A 20,718-nucleotide genomic window follows, 5' to 3' on the forward strand; every position below is an offset into this window, starting at 1 on the left:
AAGCCTCTGCCGTCGCTAAGCACGTCCGTAGGTTCAGGCTAAGGTTTTCCGTCAGAAGGCCGCGCAAGTGCACTTGCGTCTCACCGTTACCATAGCGACTGGGCTTCCGGACTGCATATCCTAGCTGCCTCGTCAACATCTTCGAGCATCGGCAGCTCCGGAGGCCGGGGTAACTGGCGGGTAACTAGGCTTTGGAGTGGTATTTTTAAATATGTGTCGTTAAGCTGTTCGTAGGCTATCAGAGGTTTAATTTTTGTTCACAGCCTCAACACCCTGGGCGGTGGATCAGTCCGTTTATTCAGATTGCACGGGACGCTGCGTTAGCATCTCTGTCCAACAAGCCCTTTATTCTAATAGAAAATGAACAATGGCGTCGAGCAAAGAGAAATCCCAGAGAAATAGACATGTCAGGGCACAGTTGAAACTAGATGGTTATACGCTTTGACAAAAATGGCAAAGCTAAGGAAGGTCACAGACCCAACCAGTATTTGTTGAACGCTGTATACTCCCCAAATTAACTTGTAGGCTCGCTGGGAAGATTAGAAAGAAATTAAGGCATAGATCCAGTTCCAAGAAGCTTACAATCTAATTGAAGACATACAAGCGAAATACTCAAAGAATTGTGTGGCGTTGACTATAAGTGCAATAGGATTCAGTGGTTGAGGATGTAGATGAGTATATGGAAGTCTGATAGAAGAGACGAGATTAACGCTAGGCATTTAGATGGGTATTTAGATGGGATAGAGCAGGAGAAGATTAAAAAGTTAGGCATTATGACAATTACCAACTCCTTAAAATTGTCAAACATTAAAATATGTAAACTTCTATTGATCAAATTAGACCAGATTTTAATTAAGAACTCAAGTACTTCTTTAATGAAATTAATATTTTCCACAAAAATTCTGAAGAACTACAAAACTCTAAGAAGTCTTCTTCGTTTAATAAAAAGTTATATGGTATGTGCTATGAATATGTGCTAATATGAACTGTAATATTCAATGGATTAGAACATTTTATTGTCCCACCAAGACACGTAGTAGTAACTGTTAAATTTCTCTGGTAGCTGGTAGGTTTAAAGTTGCAATGGATTTTATATCTTTTGGTAATAGGTGGCTTTTCGTCAGTAAATTTTTGTAGGCTGGATTTATTCTTAACTTCTTACTGAGTCTGGGATCAGTGGTAGAGGTAGAGTTGGGCATTTTAGGTCTTGATGCTAAAGTCCCAAAGTCTGGGGCTTCCAAAATTCGCAAGTCTTGGTCCAGTTTGTAGGCAGTGATGTGAATAGGTCTGTATCAGTGTGTTATCAGTGCTAGGTGAGATGATACACTGGCCTTTGCAGAGCCCTACCCTTCATGCAGTCCCAGTCATTATTCCCCACACAGGAAGCAAAAGTCCTAACACATCTTATTAATAACTTCAGTCTGTAGAGAATCAGACTGAGAGACAGTTTTTCTTAAGAGTCAAGCAAGGTAGAGCCTCACATGCCAGCCACTCCAAAACTTCCGTATATGCAAACCCAGGTTAGCCAAAGTTGAGATCGGTTGAACTGCAACGGGCTATTCAGAATATTATAAGCAAGAGAAATGTTTTTGGTTGAAGCTACTGAAATTTTGGGGTGCAGTTTTATTGTAGTGATAGCTGACTAACATACAGAGCAAATAGAGTGAACAGAATTCCACATGCTGAAAATGAAAAAGAAAAAAATTAGTGGGAATCCTATGGACTCCTAAAATTGAAGGAAGAAAGGAAGACAAAGATGGAAGGGAGAGAGGGAAGGAAGGGGGAGAGGAAGGAAGGAAAGATTTTAAAGATGGATAAAGTAAAAGACCTTGGGGTAAAACCTAGCCTAAGAGGGGAGAAAAGAAAATTCATCATATCTACCTTGTGCTGAAGAAGAACTTAAGAATATGAATGCAATAAAACAGGAACTTAAAGACAAGATACTAAAATAATAAGACTCGAGCTCTATGAGGGCTGAGTCTTGTTATTTTATCCACTACTAGGGATAGTACCTTGCATATAGTAGATAGTAAATAAATATTTGATGAATAAATGAAATAAAATGGAGATAAAAGAACTAAGGAAATTAACTGAAGACAACAACATCCACCTTAAAGGACTTAAAGGAATAATTTTTAAAAGCATTAAGAAGCAGGCTAGAGAGATGCACATCAAATTATAATGTAGAGGAATGTCTTAAAATAATAACAGAATACTAGGCAAAACCCAGAGATATGAAAGTTATTAAAAATAATATGTATGGAGGAGACAAAGATGGCTCAACATAAGATTAACACGTGCCCACAGCAAATGGAGGAAAAAATGTACTTGATAAAAAAAAAAGGAAGAAAAACACGTAGATTAAAAGGATACACACTATGTTCTATAGGACAATTTATAGAAAAATCAACACCAAGACATGTAGCCTCATTAAGTCATTCAACTTTTCAGAATAAAGAGAGAATTTTTTAGGTTCCTAGGCATGAAATGAACAGGGGAGTGGGATGAAGAAAAAACAATTAATTAGACTACTTTAGACTCATCTATAGCACATTCAGTACTGGAAGGCATTGAAAACATGCTGCAAAGTTCTGAAGGGGAATAAAATGTTTTAGAAGAAAATTATTCTATAGCTTTTGTAAGTTATCGTTAAGATATAATTCAGATTTGTGGGTGGTCTATCTGTTTTTATTCTTGCTTGCACACCGCCATTTCTGAGCTCATCTCTTTCACATATAGCTTGACAAACAGTAGCAACTGACATGTTATTGTTTTCCAGCCTCTTCTCCCAACCTTTAAATTCGTTAGTTAAATCACATGCCTTCTAGGTTATCACAGTTTTCCAAAGGTTTTTCCCAATAGGTTTGTTCCTGAGTGACATAGATCACTATCCTTTTAGCTTTCCACAACAGTTTCCTTGTTAATTGCTGCTTGACCACTTAGGTATGGTGACTTATATTTGAGATTTTTGTCATAGTGGTACCTAAGTCTGGACCAAAGTCTGTATACCTCAGCATAAACTTTGTTGTGCTGTGGTAACAATCAACCCCAAAATCTCAGAGGTGTAAAACAACAATTTTTTTTTTTGTACATGATACGTGACTATTGAGGGGTGTTTGGGGGCTATTCTTTATGTTATCCCCCTTCTGGCACTCAGGCTGATGATCTGCCATTATTTGGTCCATTTTTGATTTATTTGATTTTAAATTGATTAATTATTGTATATATTAATGGGGTACAGTTGATTTTTTGATAAATATTTACATTGTGGAATGATTAAATCAATCTGATTAACATATCCGTCATTTCGCATACTCAGAATTTTTTTGTCTTGAGAACATTTAAAATCTGCTCTTTTAGCAGTTCTGAAATATATATTATTAGTAACTAGTCACCATGCTATGTAATAGATCTGTAAAACTTATTCCTCCTAACTGAAACTTTGTATCCTTTGGACATGTTTCTGCTCTCTATCCCTGTCCTACCCTCCAGCTTTACTACCCTCTGGTAACCACCATTCTACCCTCTACATTTATGAGCTTGACTTTTTTAGATTCCACATATAAGTGAGATCATGCAGTGTTTGTCTTTCTGTGGCTGGCTAATATCACTTAGCATAATGTCCTCCAGGTTCATCCATGTTGTCACAAATGACGGCATTTCCTTCTTTTTTAAGGCTGAATAGTATTCCATTGTGTATACATACCACATTTTCTTTATCTGTTTCTTTATTTGTTTATCTATTGATGGATAGTTAGGTTGCTTCCATATCTTAGCTATCGTGGATAATGCTGCAGTAAACATGGGAGGGCAGATATCTTTTTGACATACTTGTTTCAGTTCCTTTGGATATATATCCAGAAGTGGGATTGCTGGATCATATGGTGATTCTATTTTTGACTGAGGAATCCATACTGTTTTCCATAATGGCTGTATTAATTTGATTCCCACTGCCAGTGTTAAAAAGGCTCTTTTCTCCACATCCTAGCCAACATTTATCTTTTATCTTTTTGATAGCTGCCATTCTAAAAGGTGTGAGGTGATAAATATCATTATGTTTTTAAATTTTCATTTCCCTAATGATTAGTGATATTGAGTATTTTTTCATGTGTCTGTGGCCATTGTATGTATTCTTTTGAGAAACGTCTATTCCGGTTCTTTGCCCATTTTTAATTGGGCTATGTGTTTTCTTGTGAAGTTGTTTGACTTCTTTATGTATTTTTGGATATTGGCCCCTTAGCAGATGTGTGGTTTATAAATATTTTTTCCTAATCTGTGAGTTGTCTCTTCATTATATTAATTGTTTCCTCTGCTGTGCAGAAGCTTTTTAGTTTGATGTAATCCCTTTGTCTACTTTAGCTTTTGTTCCTGTGCTTTTTGGGTCATATCCAAGAAATCATTGCCCAAACTAATGTTGTGGAGACATTTTCCTGCTTTCTCCTAGTAGTTTTAATTTCAGGTCATATGTTTGAGTCTTTAGTTAATTTTGGTTGATTTTTATTTATGATGTGAGATACATTTCTGGTTTTTGTGGTAGAGACAAACTCAGGAGGGTCTTACACTAGCAATTAATGGTTGCTCATAATTCACTGACTAAAACTAATCACATGGGCTCCAAGTAATCATAAGGTGGCCAGGAATTTCAATTTCTGGAAAAAAGAAAGCCAGAAATATTTGATAAACACTTGTGTGTACTACACAAGCATTCTGAGACATTACATCAGAATACAGCATCTGTGGTAGGCATCCTCCAAGATGGCACCCAATGATCTCTGTCTCCTGTTCTTGTGTAAGCCCCTCTCCTTGAGTGTAGGCTAGACCTAATGACACCTTTCTAATGAATAGAGTCCAAACACAGCCCAATGGCCACACTGAGTTGAGGAGACAGAGTTAGAAATTTTAGAGGATCAGACAGCTAGAATTTGCAGGGCAGAATGCCAAAGAGGAGAGAGTATGCAAAAAGAAAGCTCTGAAAATCTTTAGGGAGTTCCTCATGAGCCTAAACTGAGTGCTGATCCTTGCATGGATTCATGGAAACTATGTAAGACTGAGGAAAGAACCACTGGAAATAAGCGGGCAGAACAATTCCTAGGGTTCACATAGGGCTAGGACTAATTCGCATTCCCCGTATCTTGAGTGGAGAAACCTTAAAATAGCTGGAACATTGAGTACTCAGAAAGGTACCTCAGTAGTGGAGAAAAATTAGCCCTGGATGAAAGGCTGTTGTGATCTAGCCTAAGAGAGCATGAAACCAAGCCTCCAAAGAACCAGGCTGTTTCCAAATAGCTGTGTCCCAGACCAAAACTTAAAAATACTTAGAGGAATAAAAATAAAATTGTTTAGCAATGTAAAATCACAATGCCTGGCACTCAAGTCAAAAATTGCCAGATATGCAAAGACGAGTCCCATAATGAGGTGAAAAATTAGTTAAAAACAGAACAAGAAATGGCAGAAATGAAAGAATTAGTAAACATAACAGTTACATAAAATTAAAAGAACATTAAAGCAGTATATGTTAAAGAGGACAGAAGGAAGCCCAGGCAGACTGAGAAGGGACAAAGAAATACGAAAAAGAGATCCCAATTAGACTTCTAGAGATGGAAAGTACAATATCTAAGGTGAAAAATGGATGGAGTAAAGAGCAGATTAGACATTAGGCAAAAGAAAAGATTAGCAAACTTAAAGATGTAGCAATGGAAACTGTACAAAATAAAACAGAGAAGAAAAGATTTTTTTAAAAAGGAGAACTAGTGAACTGTGGCACAACTTTCAACAGTGTAATATACATGTAACTAGCATGCCAGAGGAGGGAACAAAAAAATACTTGAAGAAACAATGCCTAAAAAAATTTCAAATCTGATAAGCATTATGCATCCACAGATCCAAGAAGCTCGGTGAACCTTAGGCACAAGAAACAGAAAGAAAACTATGCCAAGTACATTATAATCAAATTGCTTAATATCAGTGATAAAAAGCAAATATTAAAGCCAGCCAGAGAAAAAAGACATATTATATAGAGGAACAAAGATAAAAAAATCAACAGACTTGTTGGGAACAATGCAAGCCGGAACATAGTGGACCCAAATCTTTAAAGTACTTAAAGAAAACAAAACTGCTAATTGAGAATTCTATACCCAGTTAAAATATTGTTCCACAATAAGTATGAAAAAAAGCGATATAAAAGCTAAATTAATTAATCACCAACAGACCAGCACTGTTAAATGAAAACATTCAGGCAAAGGGAAAATTATGTTGTAAGAAAATCTGGACCTACTCAAAGGGATAAAGAGCACTGAAAATGATGAAAATGTAGATGAATATAGAAGATGTCTCTTGTTTTAAAGACAATTGCTTAAAGGAAAATGTATAGTGACATGCATGGGGTTTGTACTATAGATAGAATTAAAATATATGACAACAAAATTATATATAGTGGGAGAGGGGAAATGGAATATACTTTTATATGGTTCTTCTAGTATATGTGAAGTGGTATAATGTTATTTGGAGGCGGACTATGAAAAGTTAAATATGTATACTATAAACCCTAAAGTAACACAAAACAAAACACAAAGGTGTATAGTAATAAACCAATAATGGAATAAAATAGATTCATAAAATACATTGAGTTGATCCAAAAGAATGGAATAAGAAGAAAAGGACACAAAGAACTGATGGCACAGATAGAATACAAAAAGCAAGATGGCAAATTTTAATTCAACCATATCTATCATATTAAATATTAATATAAATGATAAAAATACCCTAATTTCAAGATAGAGGTCATCACGGTGGGTAAAATAAGCAAGACTCAAATATATACTGATTACAAGAAACCCACTTGGAATATAATAACCAAATTGGTTAAAAATAAAAGAATAGGAAAAGATATGTCATACTAAAATTAATGAATGAAGAGTAGCTATACAAGTATCAGAAAAGTAGACTATAGAGCAAAGATATCAGACATATTTCATAATGATAAAGGTGTCATTTCATCAAGAGGCTGTAACAATACTAAATATTTATGCACCGAATAATAGCTTCAAAATACCTGAAGTAAAAACTGCAGAATAGAAAGGAGAAGTAAATAAAATTACAATTATTGTTGGAGATTTCACACCCTTATGTCAGTAGTTGATAAACCAAGTATATAGAAAATCAGTAAGAATATGGAAGACTTGAACAATTCTGTCAATCAACAAATTACTTACATAGAACACTGAAGCCAGCTATAGCAGCATATACATTCAAGTACGTGTGGAACATTTACCAAAGCAGTTTGTATTCTGGCTATAAAAACAACTCTAAATAAATTTAAAAGAATTCAAGTCATACAACAAATACTATCTGACAAAAATGGAACCTAATTAGAAATCAGTAACAGAAAACTAGAATATTCCTAAATATTGGAAAATACTTATATAGAACACTGAAGCCAACTATAGCAGCATATACATTCAAGTATGTGTGGAACATTTGCCAAGGCAGTTTATATTCTGGCTATAAAAACAAGCCTAAATAAATTTAAAAGGATTCAAGTGATACAAAGAATGTTCTCTAACAAAAATGGAACCTAATTAGAAATCAGTAACAGAAAAGTAGAATATTCCTAAATATTGGAAAATTAAACAATGTAATTGTAAACAACTCATAGGTCAAAGAAAAAAAACAAAGAAAAATTTTAACTGAAGGAAATGAAAATACAAAATTAAAAAATTTGTGGAATGCAGCTAAAGGAGTGCTTTGATGGAGATTTATAGAATTAAATATTTACATTAGAAAAGAAGAAAGCACTAAAATCAATGACCTAAGCTTCTATCTTAAGATATTAGAAAAAGAAAAGCAAATTAAGCCCAAAATAGACAGAAGAAAAGAAATAATAAAGATTGGAGTGGAAATCAAATAAATAGTAAATAGAAAATAGAGAAAAATCAATGAAACCTAAATATGTGTCCTGAGAAATTAAAATTCTTTGATGGGCTTCCTTGTTCATAAGATAAAGTCTAAAATTTTAACTTGAGTTTTTGCTCCTGCATGATTTGGCCTGTACTTATGTCTCAGACTCTATTTATTTTCTGTTTTCCATGCTGTGGTTATGCTGGCCTTTGAGATTTTTTATTGTCTTTACTGGCATGACCTTTGCACATGCTGTTTTCCTCTTTGTCCCCTCCTCAACTGTGTCGGTGTTTTTTTTCTCCCATTCATTTCCACCTAATTAATGCCCCCTCGTCTCTTAGATTTAGATTAAATATACTAGACTAAAACAAATCCTATTGTAACCTACAAACTCTACCACAATAGGAACTGTGTTTGTTTTTGCTTAATCTTTTATCTTTAACACTTAACACATGCCTGGCTCATGGTGGATTCTCAGCAAATATTCATTAAATGAATGAATGAAGTCCATGGGTCTTTTTTTCTTAGAACATGACAAGTTCAAATATCACTCATTTTCTGCATCTCATGAATTAATATCTTGAGAATTGAAAGACTATTGCTCTTAAGCTTATGATACTTAAGGGGGTATTTGGATACTTCACCATCTTTTTATTCACCATTTGTATTGCTCTTGTTTATCTATTGCTTTATGAAAATATGCTGGAGACTCAAGTTCCTTTTGTCTTCTGACGTATCATTCTAATGTTGTAAAGTTTCATCATTAAGGCTACTGTTTGGTTTGTTTCATTGTATCACCCATTCTAAAGAAGCATGGTATGCCAAATGGACTAGTTAAAATGGTAAATTACAGGATTTTAAGAATACCCCACTTACAGATACTTTACTTCGTATATATCCGTGACTAAAAAGTGAAATCAGTGTCTCAATACTCTGATTTCAAGAATGACACAAAAATATGTAGGAAGTAGTGCTGATTGAATTCTTGTGTCCCAGTCATTGGCTTTATACATGTTAGATTGTTTTTAATTCCTCACGACAACTCTGTAAGGTAAGAATTAATACCATTTTACAGACAAACTTTTAATGATTTGCTTAAAATCTCAGAGCTAACATTGTGTCAAAATTCAAACCTGGCTGGGCACAGTGGGCTCATGCCTGTAACCTTAGCACTTTGGGAGGGCAAGGTGGGTGGATCACTTGAGCCCAGGAATTTGAGACTGGCCTGGGCAACATGGTAAAACCCTGTATCTACAAAAAAATACAAAACTAGCTGGGCATGGTGGTGTGCACCTGTAGTCCCAGCTACTTGAGATGCTGAGGCAGGAGGATTGCTTGAGCCCAGGAGCTTGAGGCTGCGTGCAGTCAGCCATGATCATGCCACTGCACTCCAGCCTGGATGACAGAGGAAGACCCTGTCTCAAAAAAAAAAGAAAAAGAAAAAGAAAAAAAAATTCTAACTGAATTCTGATGCTAAAACCTATCATTCTCCCACTGCTACCACCTCTCAGACATGTAAACTATTACATTTTTTTGCCATCCTAAGGACCACATGTTTAGGTCCTAATGATACCTTAGCTCACAATGGCCAGCAATGATTTGTTTGTGTGACTGTGACACCGTCAGTTATTTTTCCAAGCTAAAATGGTGATCAACTTATTCACAGATAGTACCCTAGTAAGAAAAAGAAGGTAGAGGTAAGATTGTATCCAACATCAAGTTAATTCTTACGTAAAATGCCAGTTTTCTGTAACATGAGTCATATGAAAACACAACAGTGGTAAAAATGCTCACTAATGTTTAATAGTTTAGTCATCAGATATGAAACCTGAAAAACTGCTTAGCTGAAGAGTTATGTTCTGGTATAAGGGTTAAACTAAACATTACTGAGTAGAGGAGATGTTCATGAGGTGAGCTATTAATCTAGAAGCCAAGAATGAGTTGGGAGAGGGAGAGCAGTTAGAGAAATGAGCAGAGAGGCAGCCCAGGGCCCAGGGAACAGAATAATGAGGACAGTACAAGATGTATGCTTCCTTTCGCCCAGGCGCGGTGGCTCACGCCTGTAATCCCAGCACTTTGGGAGGCTGAGGCTGGCGGATCACGAGGTCAGGAGATCGAGACCATCCTGGCTAACACGGTGAAACCCCGTCTCTACTAAAAATACAAAAAATTAGCCGGGCACGGTGGCGGGTGCCTGTAGTCCCAGCTACTCGGGAGGCTGAGACAGGAGAATGGTGTGAACCTGGGAGGCAGAGCTTGCAGTGAGCCAAGATAGCGCCATTGCACTCCGGCCTGGGTGACAGAGCGAGACTCTGTCTCAACAACAACAACAAAAAAGATGTATTCTTCCTTTCACAATTGTAATTATTCCAGCCATTTTGGGAATTTGAAGACTCTCTTGAAGAAACAGGAAAAAAAAATAAGGTTAGTCCAGGCATTAGAGAGAGGGTGTAAAGAATCCCATGTAAGAGTTATAGAGAAATTTGTAAAGGTACAATTTGGGTTTAAGGATATTGGAGTGGGATGAGGATGTAGAGAGATTGGATTTATTTGAGATATTATAAGAGAAGGTCTAGGAGAGAAATGGAATGAGGAAAACAGGATATAAAATGAGAAGAATCTCAATTCTGATTTAGTACAGATGGATTAGACTGTAGGTCCCCATTCATGGATGAAAATACTAATATTATAGGGAAATAAGCCAGTAAAAACAAGAATGAAACCCTCCAAAAAGCTTTAGAGAAAATTTTTAGCTAAGCCTCAGCTTGTTGTTGGAGCTATGCATTGAGATACTTGATTCTTTAGCAGGTAGGAAACTATGTGAAAGAATCTCCTGATGTCATAATTTCTGGGTGTCACTGGAACATTTGATCATCATTCCTTCCACAATTCCAGCCTTCTATGGAAGGCCAGTAGAAGGCATTGATTTATTCACCTCTGCAGAAATCAGACTCAGCCTCTTTTGGTAAGTCTATTTATCCTTGATCAAATTAGCTAAATGTTAATACCTGCATAGATAGGTAGTTATACTAAACCACAGAGTTTACGATGGTTTCACTAAATCATCAATGAGCAAAGCACTTTTTTCTTGATATTGACACACAGCCTATAAAAGTTATCATTCGAATTTTTAAACCTTAATTTAGTTTTATTATTACCACCAATAAACATTTACTTTTAGGCATAGAATACTGTACTAGGCATAAGAAATAGTTGCACCATTTAAAATTTTTCCTACCCTTTGTGTACGAATAGTTGAATACATTGTGTACTAATAGTTGAATACATGCAAATTATTTCAGGATAGAGCTATTAAATGTCCACTGTGTGACAAGCACTGTTCTAGGTATTAAGCATTCAGGGATGACAAAGACAGACTTGGAATGAGGGGGGATATTAAACATTTACAAAAAATGAGGGTAGTGTTTCTCAACAGTGGGCAGTTTTGCCTCTCTCTCCCACCAGGGGACATTTGACAATGTCTATAGACATTTTGGACTGTCACAACTTTGGGAGAGGGGTACTCTTTGCATCCAGTGGGTGAAGGCCTTGAATGCTGCAAAACATCCTACAGTGCACAGGACAGTATCCTCCCTCCCCAGCTAAGAACTGTCTGATCCCAGCTGTGAATAGTGTCATGGTTGAGAAACCCTGAATTAGAAGGATAACTGTTACGTTGCAGAAATAAAGGTTGCTATGAAAACTTAGATAATGGGGGTTATAAAAGTAAGTTATAGAGTAAGTAAAATGTAAATTCAGACTTAATGGATTGCATTGGCCATAGCAAGTGAAGGGTGGGAGCAGGGGGTAGGGAAGAGTTCCAAGGTGGGCAGTAAGGAGTTCATTTATGTGTGTTTGTGTGTATGTATCATATCTATTTCGTAATAAATTTCCTATCTCAGGTATACTTGCAGACATTTATATATATTTACTAATGCTCAGTAGTACCTGCTAAATAATAATAGTTAACATTTACTGAGCACTTACTGTGTGTTAGGCACTGCACTTTACGTGTATTACCTTACTTAATCCTCACTATTATGCTAGAAGTAGAAAATATTATCACCAATGTACCTTTGAGAAATATAGATAAGTACCTTGACTAAGATCACATAGTTGGGAAGGGCCAGAGCCAGGGACTCTACTGTGACTATAGAGAAGCAGAGGGGAAATGAATAATCACCTGGAACTGAAGGATTAGCTGAAGATATCTTGGTGAATGTGAAACTGTGCTCCAAAGGAAGAGGAGGGCATAGATAGATAGAGAGGTGCTTGTTGATTGGAACAACCATTTAAAGGCATACAGAATCTTGTTTTCACACAGCAGAAATGGTCTTCAGTTTATGTTAACCATAGAGTACATTTTCCTTGCATTGCTTGGTGGCTATTTTGTATTTTTTGCAAGACTTAAATTGTACATAAGGGATAGTTGTGAAATACAGTATTTTAAACACTATTTTTAGCTATTTAAAAATAGAATAACATTCAGAATGTTTCTGTATGTCTATAACAAAATAGTAATATTAAAAATTCCAAGAGCAGGCACGTTGTGTGCACCTGTAGTTCCAGTTACTCAGGAGGCTGAGGCGGGAGGATCACTTAAGCCCAGGGTTTCAAAATTGTAGTGCACTACGATTGCACTTGTGAATAACCATTGCACTCCAGCCTGGCCAACATAGTGAGACTCTGACTCTTTAAAACATTCCATACAAGTCTTTGAAGACAATCTATCTCTACCCCCAATATTTTAATTTTCTAATCTAGGTTTTCAATATTTTAACTTTCTGATCTAGGTTTTCAGTGAATTATGCCTTTTCGATTTGGAACCCAGCCAAGGAGGTTTCCAGTGGAAGGAGGAGATTCTTCAATTGAGCTGGAATCGGGGCTGAGCTCCAGTGCTGCCTGTAATGGGAAGGAGATGTCACCAACCAGGTAAAGTCTTCTGTCCTCACAAGTGAGGAGATATGTATCGGCTATCATCAATACAACCTTCAGCTGATATTCAGTATTAGCAAGAAAAAACCCTCAGCAATTCAAAAACATTGTTGTTTCTAAATTCGTATTAACAGAGCCCAGTTTTCCTTAGTGTAGAGTCTGTATTTTGTAGTTCTGTAAGTCTTGATGATAGACCAATTCATTCTTTCTATTTCTGGTACATTTTTAGCTATTAACAACAACAACAAAAACACAATTACCTTTGCACCAACCTAATAGATTGTTTTGTTGATAGCTTCACGATTAGATAACATTCAATTAAACAAACAAAACTTCAGTGCTAGTGTGTACAGGGCACTGTGCCAGGCATAAGGCTAAAAATATGAAAAAGACTTAGACCTCAGATTTAATGTCACTTTGGCTTTGATTAGTATCACTTTGGCTTTGCTGTGACCTTTGGCAGAAAGAGTGATATAGAATATGAAGATTCTGTGAGACAAAGTGTTTTTGCAGAATGATTAGTTCCACTTCTCTGATGTTTACCATAGCAAAACCTTAGATGCTACACTGTTAGATTCTCATGGCTTGGAAATTTTGGGAACACAGATTTAAGTTTAACAGGTGTAGGTATTTAAAAATCGGAGTTAGTCAAGGATAAAATGGGCTGCTTTGGGAAGTAGTGAGCTCTTGATCTTTAGAAATGTTAAAGGCTGAATGACTATTTGGTGGGAATGTTGGAAAGGAAATTCATATACTTGATGTATTTTTGGACTAGGTGTCATTTAAGGGCCATTTCAAATCTGAGATTCTATCAACATTTGAACAGTATGTGGAATACTATGTTCAGTTTTGTATTTTACCACAAACATTCTTGTTTTGAAATCACTCAACTGAGGTGATTTAGGGTGTGTATGCACATTAATTGCTACAATATTATCACTTATGTTTGTAACTATGCACTTTTGTTTTGCCATTTAGCAATCATTGCATACCTTTCAAAATGAATATCTGGAGGATTATCTTTGAATATATGAATTTCCTGTGATTAAATATATGTCAGAGGCCACAATTTCTTTGTTATATCCATCTAAAATGGGTGCCTCATCAGCATCACCATGTTGTACTCATTTTATGACATTCAGAGATTTCAGAGTGATTATAACAGTTAAATATATAATCAAACTTTGGTGCTCTGAAAAAAAATATTTCCTCTTTTTAGTATCTAACTACATGTCATCTGCTTTTTTATTCAGGCAACTCCGGAGGTGCCCTGGAAGTCATTGCCTGACAATAACTGATGTTCCTGTCACTGTTTATGCAACAATGAGAAAGCCACCTGCACAAAGCAGCAAGGAAATGCATCCTAAATAGCACCATTAAGTCTTTTGTCAAGGTCTGACTAGGTCAAGGGTAATGGACCAGTATCATCTGGTGATCTGGTAAACAAATAAAAGTGGTGGCACCTTTAGATGATGACAACAGTTGAGCTATTTACTTTTAGTAAGACCGACAGAAATGTAGTCAGTAAAGCACACGTAGTGATAGGCTATCATTTATGTCTGATACATAAGACAGAATAATATTTCACAATTAGAAAGTACCTTAGAGATCATCTTGCTCACAGTAGATCATTAATATCAATAATTAAAGATGAAGCTTAATCCACCATGGTCATCAGTGAGGTGGGGCTTATTCTAAATGCTTAATGTGTCTTAAGCTCATTTCCTTGTTCATATTTGGGTTGCTACTTGGCTAAATCCTTTCACCTTAGTACCCCAAGCCAGTTTCCTGGCTTGATATTATTTGATAATGCTCTGCTCAGGAATAATTATACTGGGTGAGAAATGGAGACCTGGGGTTGTGTGTTTTGGAAGAGTATTCAAGATCAAAGAAAGTTCTTAGTCCATGGTTAATCTGCAAGGCATTTAAGCTACTTCCATAGAGGAGCCCAGATTGTTGGTTAAATGTATTGATAATGAAGTCAAAGCTGTGGTTCTAACCCCGATTTTTCCAAGAAAAATGATGTCCGGTTATCACTTTGTACCTGAAGTGCTGACCAGGTATCTTGATAAATTGTTTACAGTAGGTATTGAGAAACCTCATGTGGATTTTTTAATTTGGTTAGATGTAGGATCACTTTTGAGGTTGAGGCCAGCTCTCTATGTTCTCTTTTTCTTCTTGCAGTAGTCCCGAGAAACTCAGCCTGCTTTCCTTTCCTCTTGATGGCTGTCAGCATCCGTCTAATGAAATTGTCTTCTCCAAAAGACTGACTTTAGGATCAGATACAATTTTCACCAGTGTTTTTTGTCTACCTTGCTGCTTCTGAAAATATACATATAAGCCTTTTAAAATGAAAAGTTTATTAACTTATAATTAAATAGACATAGATGCATATGTGTTACATTAGGTGAAAAGAAAAACTGCCAGGGAGTTATAAGAGGAAAAACTCTCAGAGCTCACACTGAGCTGGGAGGTGTTTGAATGCCAACCAGTTAAAGTGGAAAGATCTTGAACATGTGGGGCATTGAGTAGAGACTCAGAAAGGTCGTACTTTCATAAGAGATCCAAACCGGAGCTAGACTAAAGGCTAATGTATACCAACTTTAAGAAAGCTTAAAAATAAGCCTTGAGAGACTCAAGATGATCTCTAAGTCACCTCATTTTATCTGCCAAATAAAAATAGAACATTCCTTAAAGGAAGAAAACAAAATTGAGGCAGGAAATTGCCTGAGGCTGGAGAAAGAATGACAGGAAGGAGAAAGGAGTGATGAAAAATTCCTCAGAGGGCCGGGCTTGGTGGCTTACACCTGTAATCCCGGCACTTTGGGAGGCCGAAGTGGATGGATCATCTGACGTCAGGCATTCGAAGCCAGCCTGGCCCACATGGTGAAACCCCGACTCTACTAAAAATACAAAAATTAGTCAGGTATGATGGGCGGGTACCTGTAATTCCAGCTACTTGGGAGGCTGAGGCAGGAAAATCACTTGAACCCAGGAGGCGGAGGTTGCAGTGAGCTGAGATTGCACCACTGTGCTCCAGCCTAGGCAACAGAGTGAGACTTTGTCTCAAAAAAAAAAAAGAAAAATTCCTCAGAGCCCGTACAAGGCTGGGTAGAATATGTGTTTCAACAATAGTGGATCTTTTAATATAGTACATGGATTATTGAGTACAGTCTTCAGCAAGATATTGGCAAAGTAGGGTTAGGGTTAGGTTAGGGAGATGGGAGTAGACTGAAGACTACTCTGGACTTGCCCTAACAGAATTTAAGAACAACATTTGAAAGGATCAAACTGATTTCAAGTAACTTGACTGCATTCAAGGGGAGACAACCCATCAAAATAAAAATAAAAACTACAATAAAATCCAGCACCAAAAGTGTAACATTCACAATGATTAGCATCTAATAAAAAATTACCAGGCATGAAAAAAAAAAAAAAGGAAAAGGCAATCCACAGTCAAGAGAATCTTTAGTCAATGGTAACAGACTGAGAATGACAGATGACGGCATTAGTAAATGATATGGTTTGGCTCTGTGTCCCAACCCAAATCTCATGTTGAATTGTAACCCCCAGTGTTGGGGGAGGGACCTGATAGGAGGTGACTGGATTATGGTGAACACCTATATGGATATGAATATGGAGTATTCTCTATGGATATGGAGAACACCCCTTGGTGTTCTCATAATACTGAGTGAGTTCTCACCAGATCTGGTTGTTTAAAAGTGTGTAGCACTTCCCCCTTTTCCCTCTGTCTCTCCTGCTCCACCATGGTAAGATGTGCTTGCTTCCCTTTGCCTTCTGCCATTGTAGGTTTCCTGAGGCCTCCTGGCCATGCTTCCTGTTAAGCATGTGGAACTGAGTCATTTAAACCTCTTTTCTTCCTAAATTACACAGTCTCAGGTAGTTCTTTATAGCAGTGTGAAAATGGACAAAGTAGACCAGCTACCATAAATATCATTCAAATAGTAGATAAAAGCATAATGAAGAAATAAATGGAAGGTATAAAAATGACCCAAATAGAACTTTTAGAGATGAAAAATACAATATCTGAAGTAATAATGTATACTGAATAGGATTAAGAGATTAGATACTGGAGAAGAAAATATTAATGAACTTGAAGATACAGCTATATAAATTATCCAACATTAAGTACAAAGAAAAAAGCAATTAAAAAAGAGTATAAGTTTTGTGTTTCATTATCAAGCAGTCTAATATATATGTAAGTGGCTTCTCAGAAGAATGGAGGGGGATAGAAAAATGTTTGAAGAAATAATGGTCAAATTTTCCCCCAATTTGATGAAAACTCTAAACTCACAGATCCAAGTATCTTAACCAACCCCAAGGAGAAGAAACATGAAACAAAACAATGACATGTCCTAATTAAATTGAAGAGAAAAATCTTAAAACTTGATAGTAAATGACACATGCATTCAGAGAAATAAAAATAAGAATGAGAGCACACTTTTAATCAGAAGATATGAAGGCAAAAAGGCAATGGAGCAATATCTTTAAAGTATCTTTCAGAAATGAAGGTGAAGTAAAGACTTTTCAGCCAAACAAATGCTGAGAGAATTCATCACTAGCAGATCTACACTATAAAAAATGTTCAAGGAAGTTTTTCAGGCAGAAAGAAAATAGTACTAGATGGAAATTTGGATCTTTAGAAAGAAAGAACACAAGAAATGGAAAATATGTGGATAAATATATAGGCTTTAAAATTTTTTAAGCACTAATAGGTAACTGTTTAAGGCAAACTATGGCAATGATATTTTATGTAAAAGTATAATGTATAATACTAGCAAAAAAACAAAGGAGGAGGAAAATAGAAATTTACTTTTGTAATTCGTAAACTATTTGTGAAATGACATAATGGTATTTGACAATAGATTGTGATGAAGTAAAACTTGAGTTATCTCTAAAACCTAACAAACAGAGTTAGAGCTAATATAGTAGCTCTAACTATTGTATGGTGGAGAGTAAATGTAATAAATATTACTCATTTAATTCTAAAGAAGACAGGAAAAGAGGAAAGAAGGAACAAAGATAATACATTTAAACCATATCATATTGATATTTGCATTAATTACAGAAGGTCTAAATTTCAGTTAAAAGGCAGAGATTGTCAGATTGGCTAGAAAAGAAGATGCAACTATAAGCTGTCTACGTGAGCCCACCTTAAATACTAAGACTTAGATAAATTAAAAGTATAAAAGGATAGAAATAGATATGCCATGCAGACAGTAATCTGAAGAAAGCTGGAGTAGCTATGTTAATAATAGACAAGATTTCAGAGCAAAGAATTTACAGAGGTAAAGAGAGACAATTCATAATGATAAAGGGGTCAAGACATCAAGAGTACCTAACAGTCTTAAATGTTTATGCCAGAGCTTCAAAGTACATGAAGCAAAAACTGATGCAATTGAAAGGAGAACTAACTCCACATTTGTAGTTCAGGATTTAAGCTGGTAGAACAAGTAAACAGAATCAGTAGGGATATAGAGGACATGATAACCGATATGGAACACTTTACCTGGGAACAGCAGAATACTGTATATTCTCTTCAAGTGCACATGGAAAATTTACCAAGTAGAATATATTGTAGGCCACAAAACAAGTTTCAATAAATTGAAAAGTATTCAAAGTATGGAAGGGTATGCAAAATATGTCCTACAGTAGAATTAAATTATAAATTAATAACAGAAAGATACCTAGAGAATCTCCAAATATTGGAATACTAAATGATACACTTCTGAATAACCCATGAATAAAAGAAGAAATGATTGAATAAATCAGAAAGTGCTTTGAACTGAATGAAAAAAAAACACAGCGTATCAAAATGCATGGGTAGTGCTTAGAGAGAATTAAGGCAATAAATTATTTCATTAGAAAAGAAGAAACATCTCAAGGCAATGATCTAAGCTTCTACCTTAAGAAAACACAAAAAAATGAGCAAACTAAATCCAAAATAAACAGAAAGAAAGAAGTAATAAAGAGCAGAAACAATGATATAAGAGCAGGTAAATAATAGAGAAAATCAATAGAAACAAAAGCTGTTTCATAAAAAAGATCAATAAAATTGATAAACCTCTAGGTAGAATTATCAGGAAAAAAAAAAGACAAATTATCAAATCAGGAATGACAGTAGGGGCATCACTACAGATTTAAGAAACTACCATCAGAGTGAACAGGCAACCTACAGAATTGGAGAAAATTTTTGCAATCTACTTATCTGACAAAGGGCTAATATCCAGAATCTATAATGAACTCAAACAAATCTGCAAGAAAAAAACAAACAGCCCCATCAAAAAATGGGTGAGGGATATGAACAGACACTTCTCAAAAGAAGACATTTTTGCAGCCAAAAGACACATGAAAAAATGCTCATCATCACTGGCCATCAGAGAAATGCAAATCAAAACCACAATGAGATACCATCTCACACTAGTTAGAATGGCGATCATTAAAAAGTCAGGAAACAAAGGTGCTGGAGAGGATGTGGAGAAATAGGAACACTTTTACACTGTTGGTGGGACTGTAAACTAGTTCAACCATTGTGGAAGTCAGTGTGGCGATTCCTCAGGGATCTAGAGCTAGAAATACCATTTGAACCAGCAATCCCATTACTGGGTATGTACCCAAAGGATTATAAAACATGCTGCTATAAAGACACATGCACATGTATATTTATTGTGGCACTATTCACAATAGCAAAGACTTGGAACCAAGCCAAATGTCCAACAATGATAGACTGGATTAAGAAAATGTGGCACATATACACCACGGAATACTATGCAGCCATAAAAAATGATGAGTTCATGTTCTTTGTAGGGACATGGATGAAGCTGGAAACCATCATTCTCAGCAGACTGTCGCAAGGACAAAAAACCAAACACCGCATGTTCTCATTCATAGGTGGGAATTGAACAATGAGAACACATGGACACAGGAAGGGGAACATCACATGTCAGGGCCTGTTGTGGTGAGGGGGGAGGGGGGAGGGATAGCATTAGGAGATATACCTAATGTTAAATGACGAGTTGATGGGCTCAGCACACCAACATAGCACATGTATACATATGTAAAAAAAAAAAAGACATTAAAAGGATAAATAGAGTTTTCAGCAGTATGAATTCTTTAGTCTTCCAAGGCCTTTACCCTGAATAAATTGCCTTCCCACATTTCTTACATTTCCAGGTGTAAGCTTTCTGTAAGGGAATATTACAAATAGGTCCCAGGGCAACCTGGTGACACCATGCTTTCATAACCTACCATCTGGCTGACATCAGCTCATTAATCAACAGTTTTTAGACAGGATCATTTGACAACATGTTCTGTTGAGGTTGCTGGTTTAGCTCTCTGTTTGTAAACTATGGTCTGGCTGGGCTGGTGAGGGACTCAAGCCTGAGCAGCCACCATCACTACACTTGAGAAGTTCCTTGAGAGATTCAACTGTTTTTTCCAGCTGCTAGGGTCATGCTACGTTCCACTTATGTTTCTGCCTTCCTGTCCCATGCTTTGGCAGATCATCAGGCTTTCACCCTTAATCTCATCTACCTTCTGCCCACCTCATCCTGCCCTCTAGCAGTCTACTCTGGGAATGGTGTCCTTGGGTGCTGTGACATTTAGAAACTGAGTGGTCCTATTCATGGTAGTCAAACTTCTTACCTACTTTTCAGGACTTGAAAGGTTATCAGAGACCTGAGGGAGTGCTTTTTGTCTCTCTGAGGACTTCAGGCTTCTCTCCTGCACCTCCCTCTCTCCCTCAGGCTTCTCCCTGCACCCTCAGGCAAGCCAGAGATTTCTGGAGCTCAGTCGAACTCACATGGAGAAGTCACTGTCCGTTTTTCCCTTTTCTCAGACTTCCAGGAAATTTACAAGTCAGGTGAT

The 20,718-nt window shown here is 36.5% G+C and overlaps 1 protein-coding gene across 3 annotated transcripts; it reads left to right on the forward strand.

Moving 5' to 3' along the window:
- Window positions 1-49: 49 nt before the first annotated feature.
- Window positions 50-14,310, forward strand: FAM229B (family with sequence similarity 229 member B). Of its 3 annotated transcripts, none has more exons than XM_032157042.2 (4): window positions 50-180; window positions 10,702-10,861; window positions 12,690-12,828; window positions 14,085-14,310. In XM_032157042.2, exons 3-4 carry the CDS (start codon window positions 12,704-12,706, stop codon window positions 14,200-14,202), a joined length of 243 nt encoding a protein of 80 aa, XP_032012933.1. In that variant the 5' UTR covers window positions 50-180; window positions 10,702-10,861; window positions 12,690-12,703; the 3' UTR covers window positions 14,203-14,310. The 3 variants fall into 3 exon arrangements, with proteins under 3 accessions (XP_032012933.1, XP_032012943.1, XP_032012953.1); XM_032157052.2 differs by having other exon boundaries at window positions 51-169; XM_032157062.2 differs by having other exon boundaries at window positions 78-169; window positions 10,705-10,861.
- The last annotated feature ends 6,408 nt before the right edge of the window (window positions 14,311-20,718 follow it).

This window comes from Hylobates moloch, unplaced genomic scaffold, assembly GCF_009828535.3.
Source record: "Hylobates moloch isolate HMO894 unplaced genomic scaffold, HMol_V3 SCAFFOLD_2, whole genome shotgun sequence".
NCBI lineage: Eukaryota > Metazoa > Chordata > Mammalia > Primates > Hylobatidae > Hylobates > Hylobates moloch.

Excerpts from the sequence above, each read along its gene's own strand:
- FAM229B (XM_032157042.2), top strand. The coding sequence starts at position 12,704 with ATGCCTTTTCGATTTGGAACCCAGCCAAGGAGGTTTCCAGTGGAAGGA. Across the intron at positions 12,829-14,084 it reads AAGGAGATGTCACCAACCAG|GCAACTCCGGAGGTGCCCTG; the intron begins GTAAAGTCTTCT and ends TTTTTTATTCAG.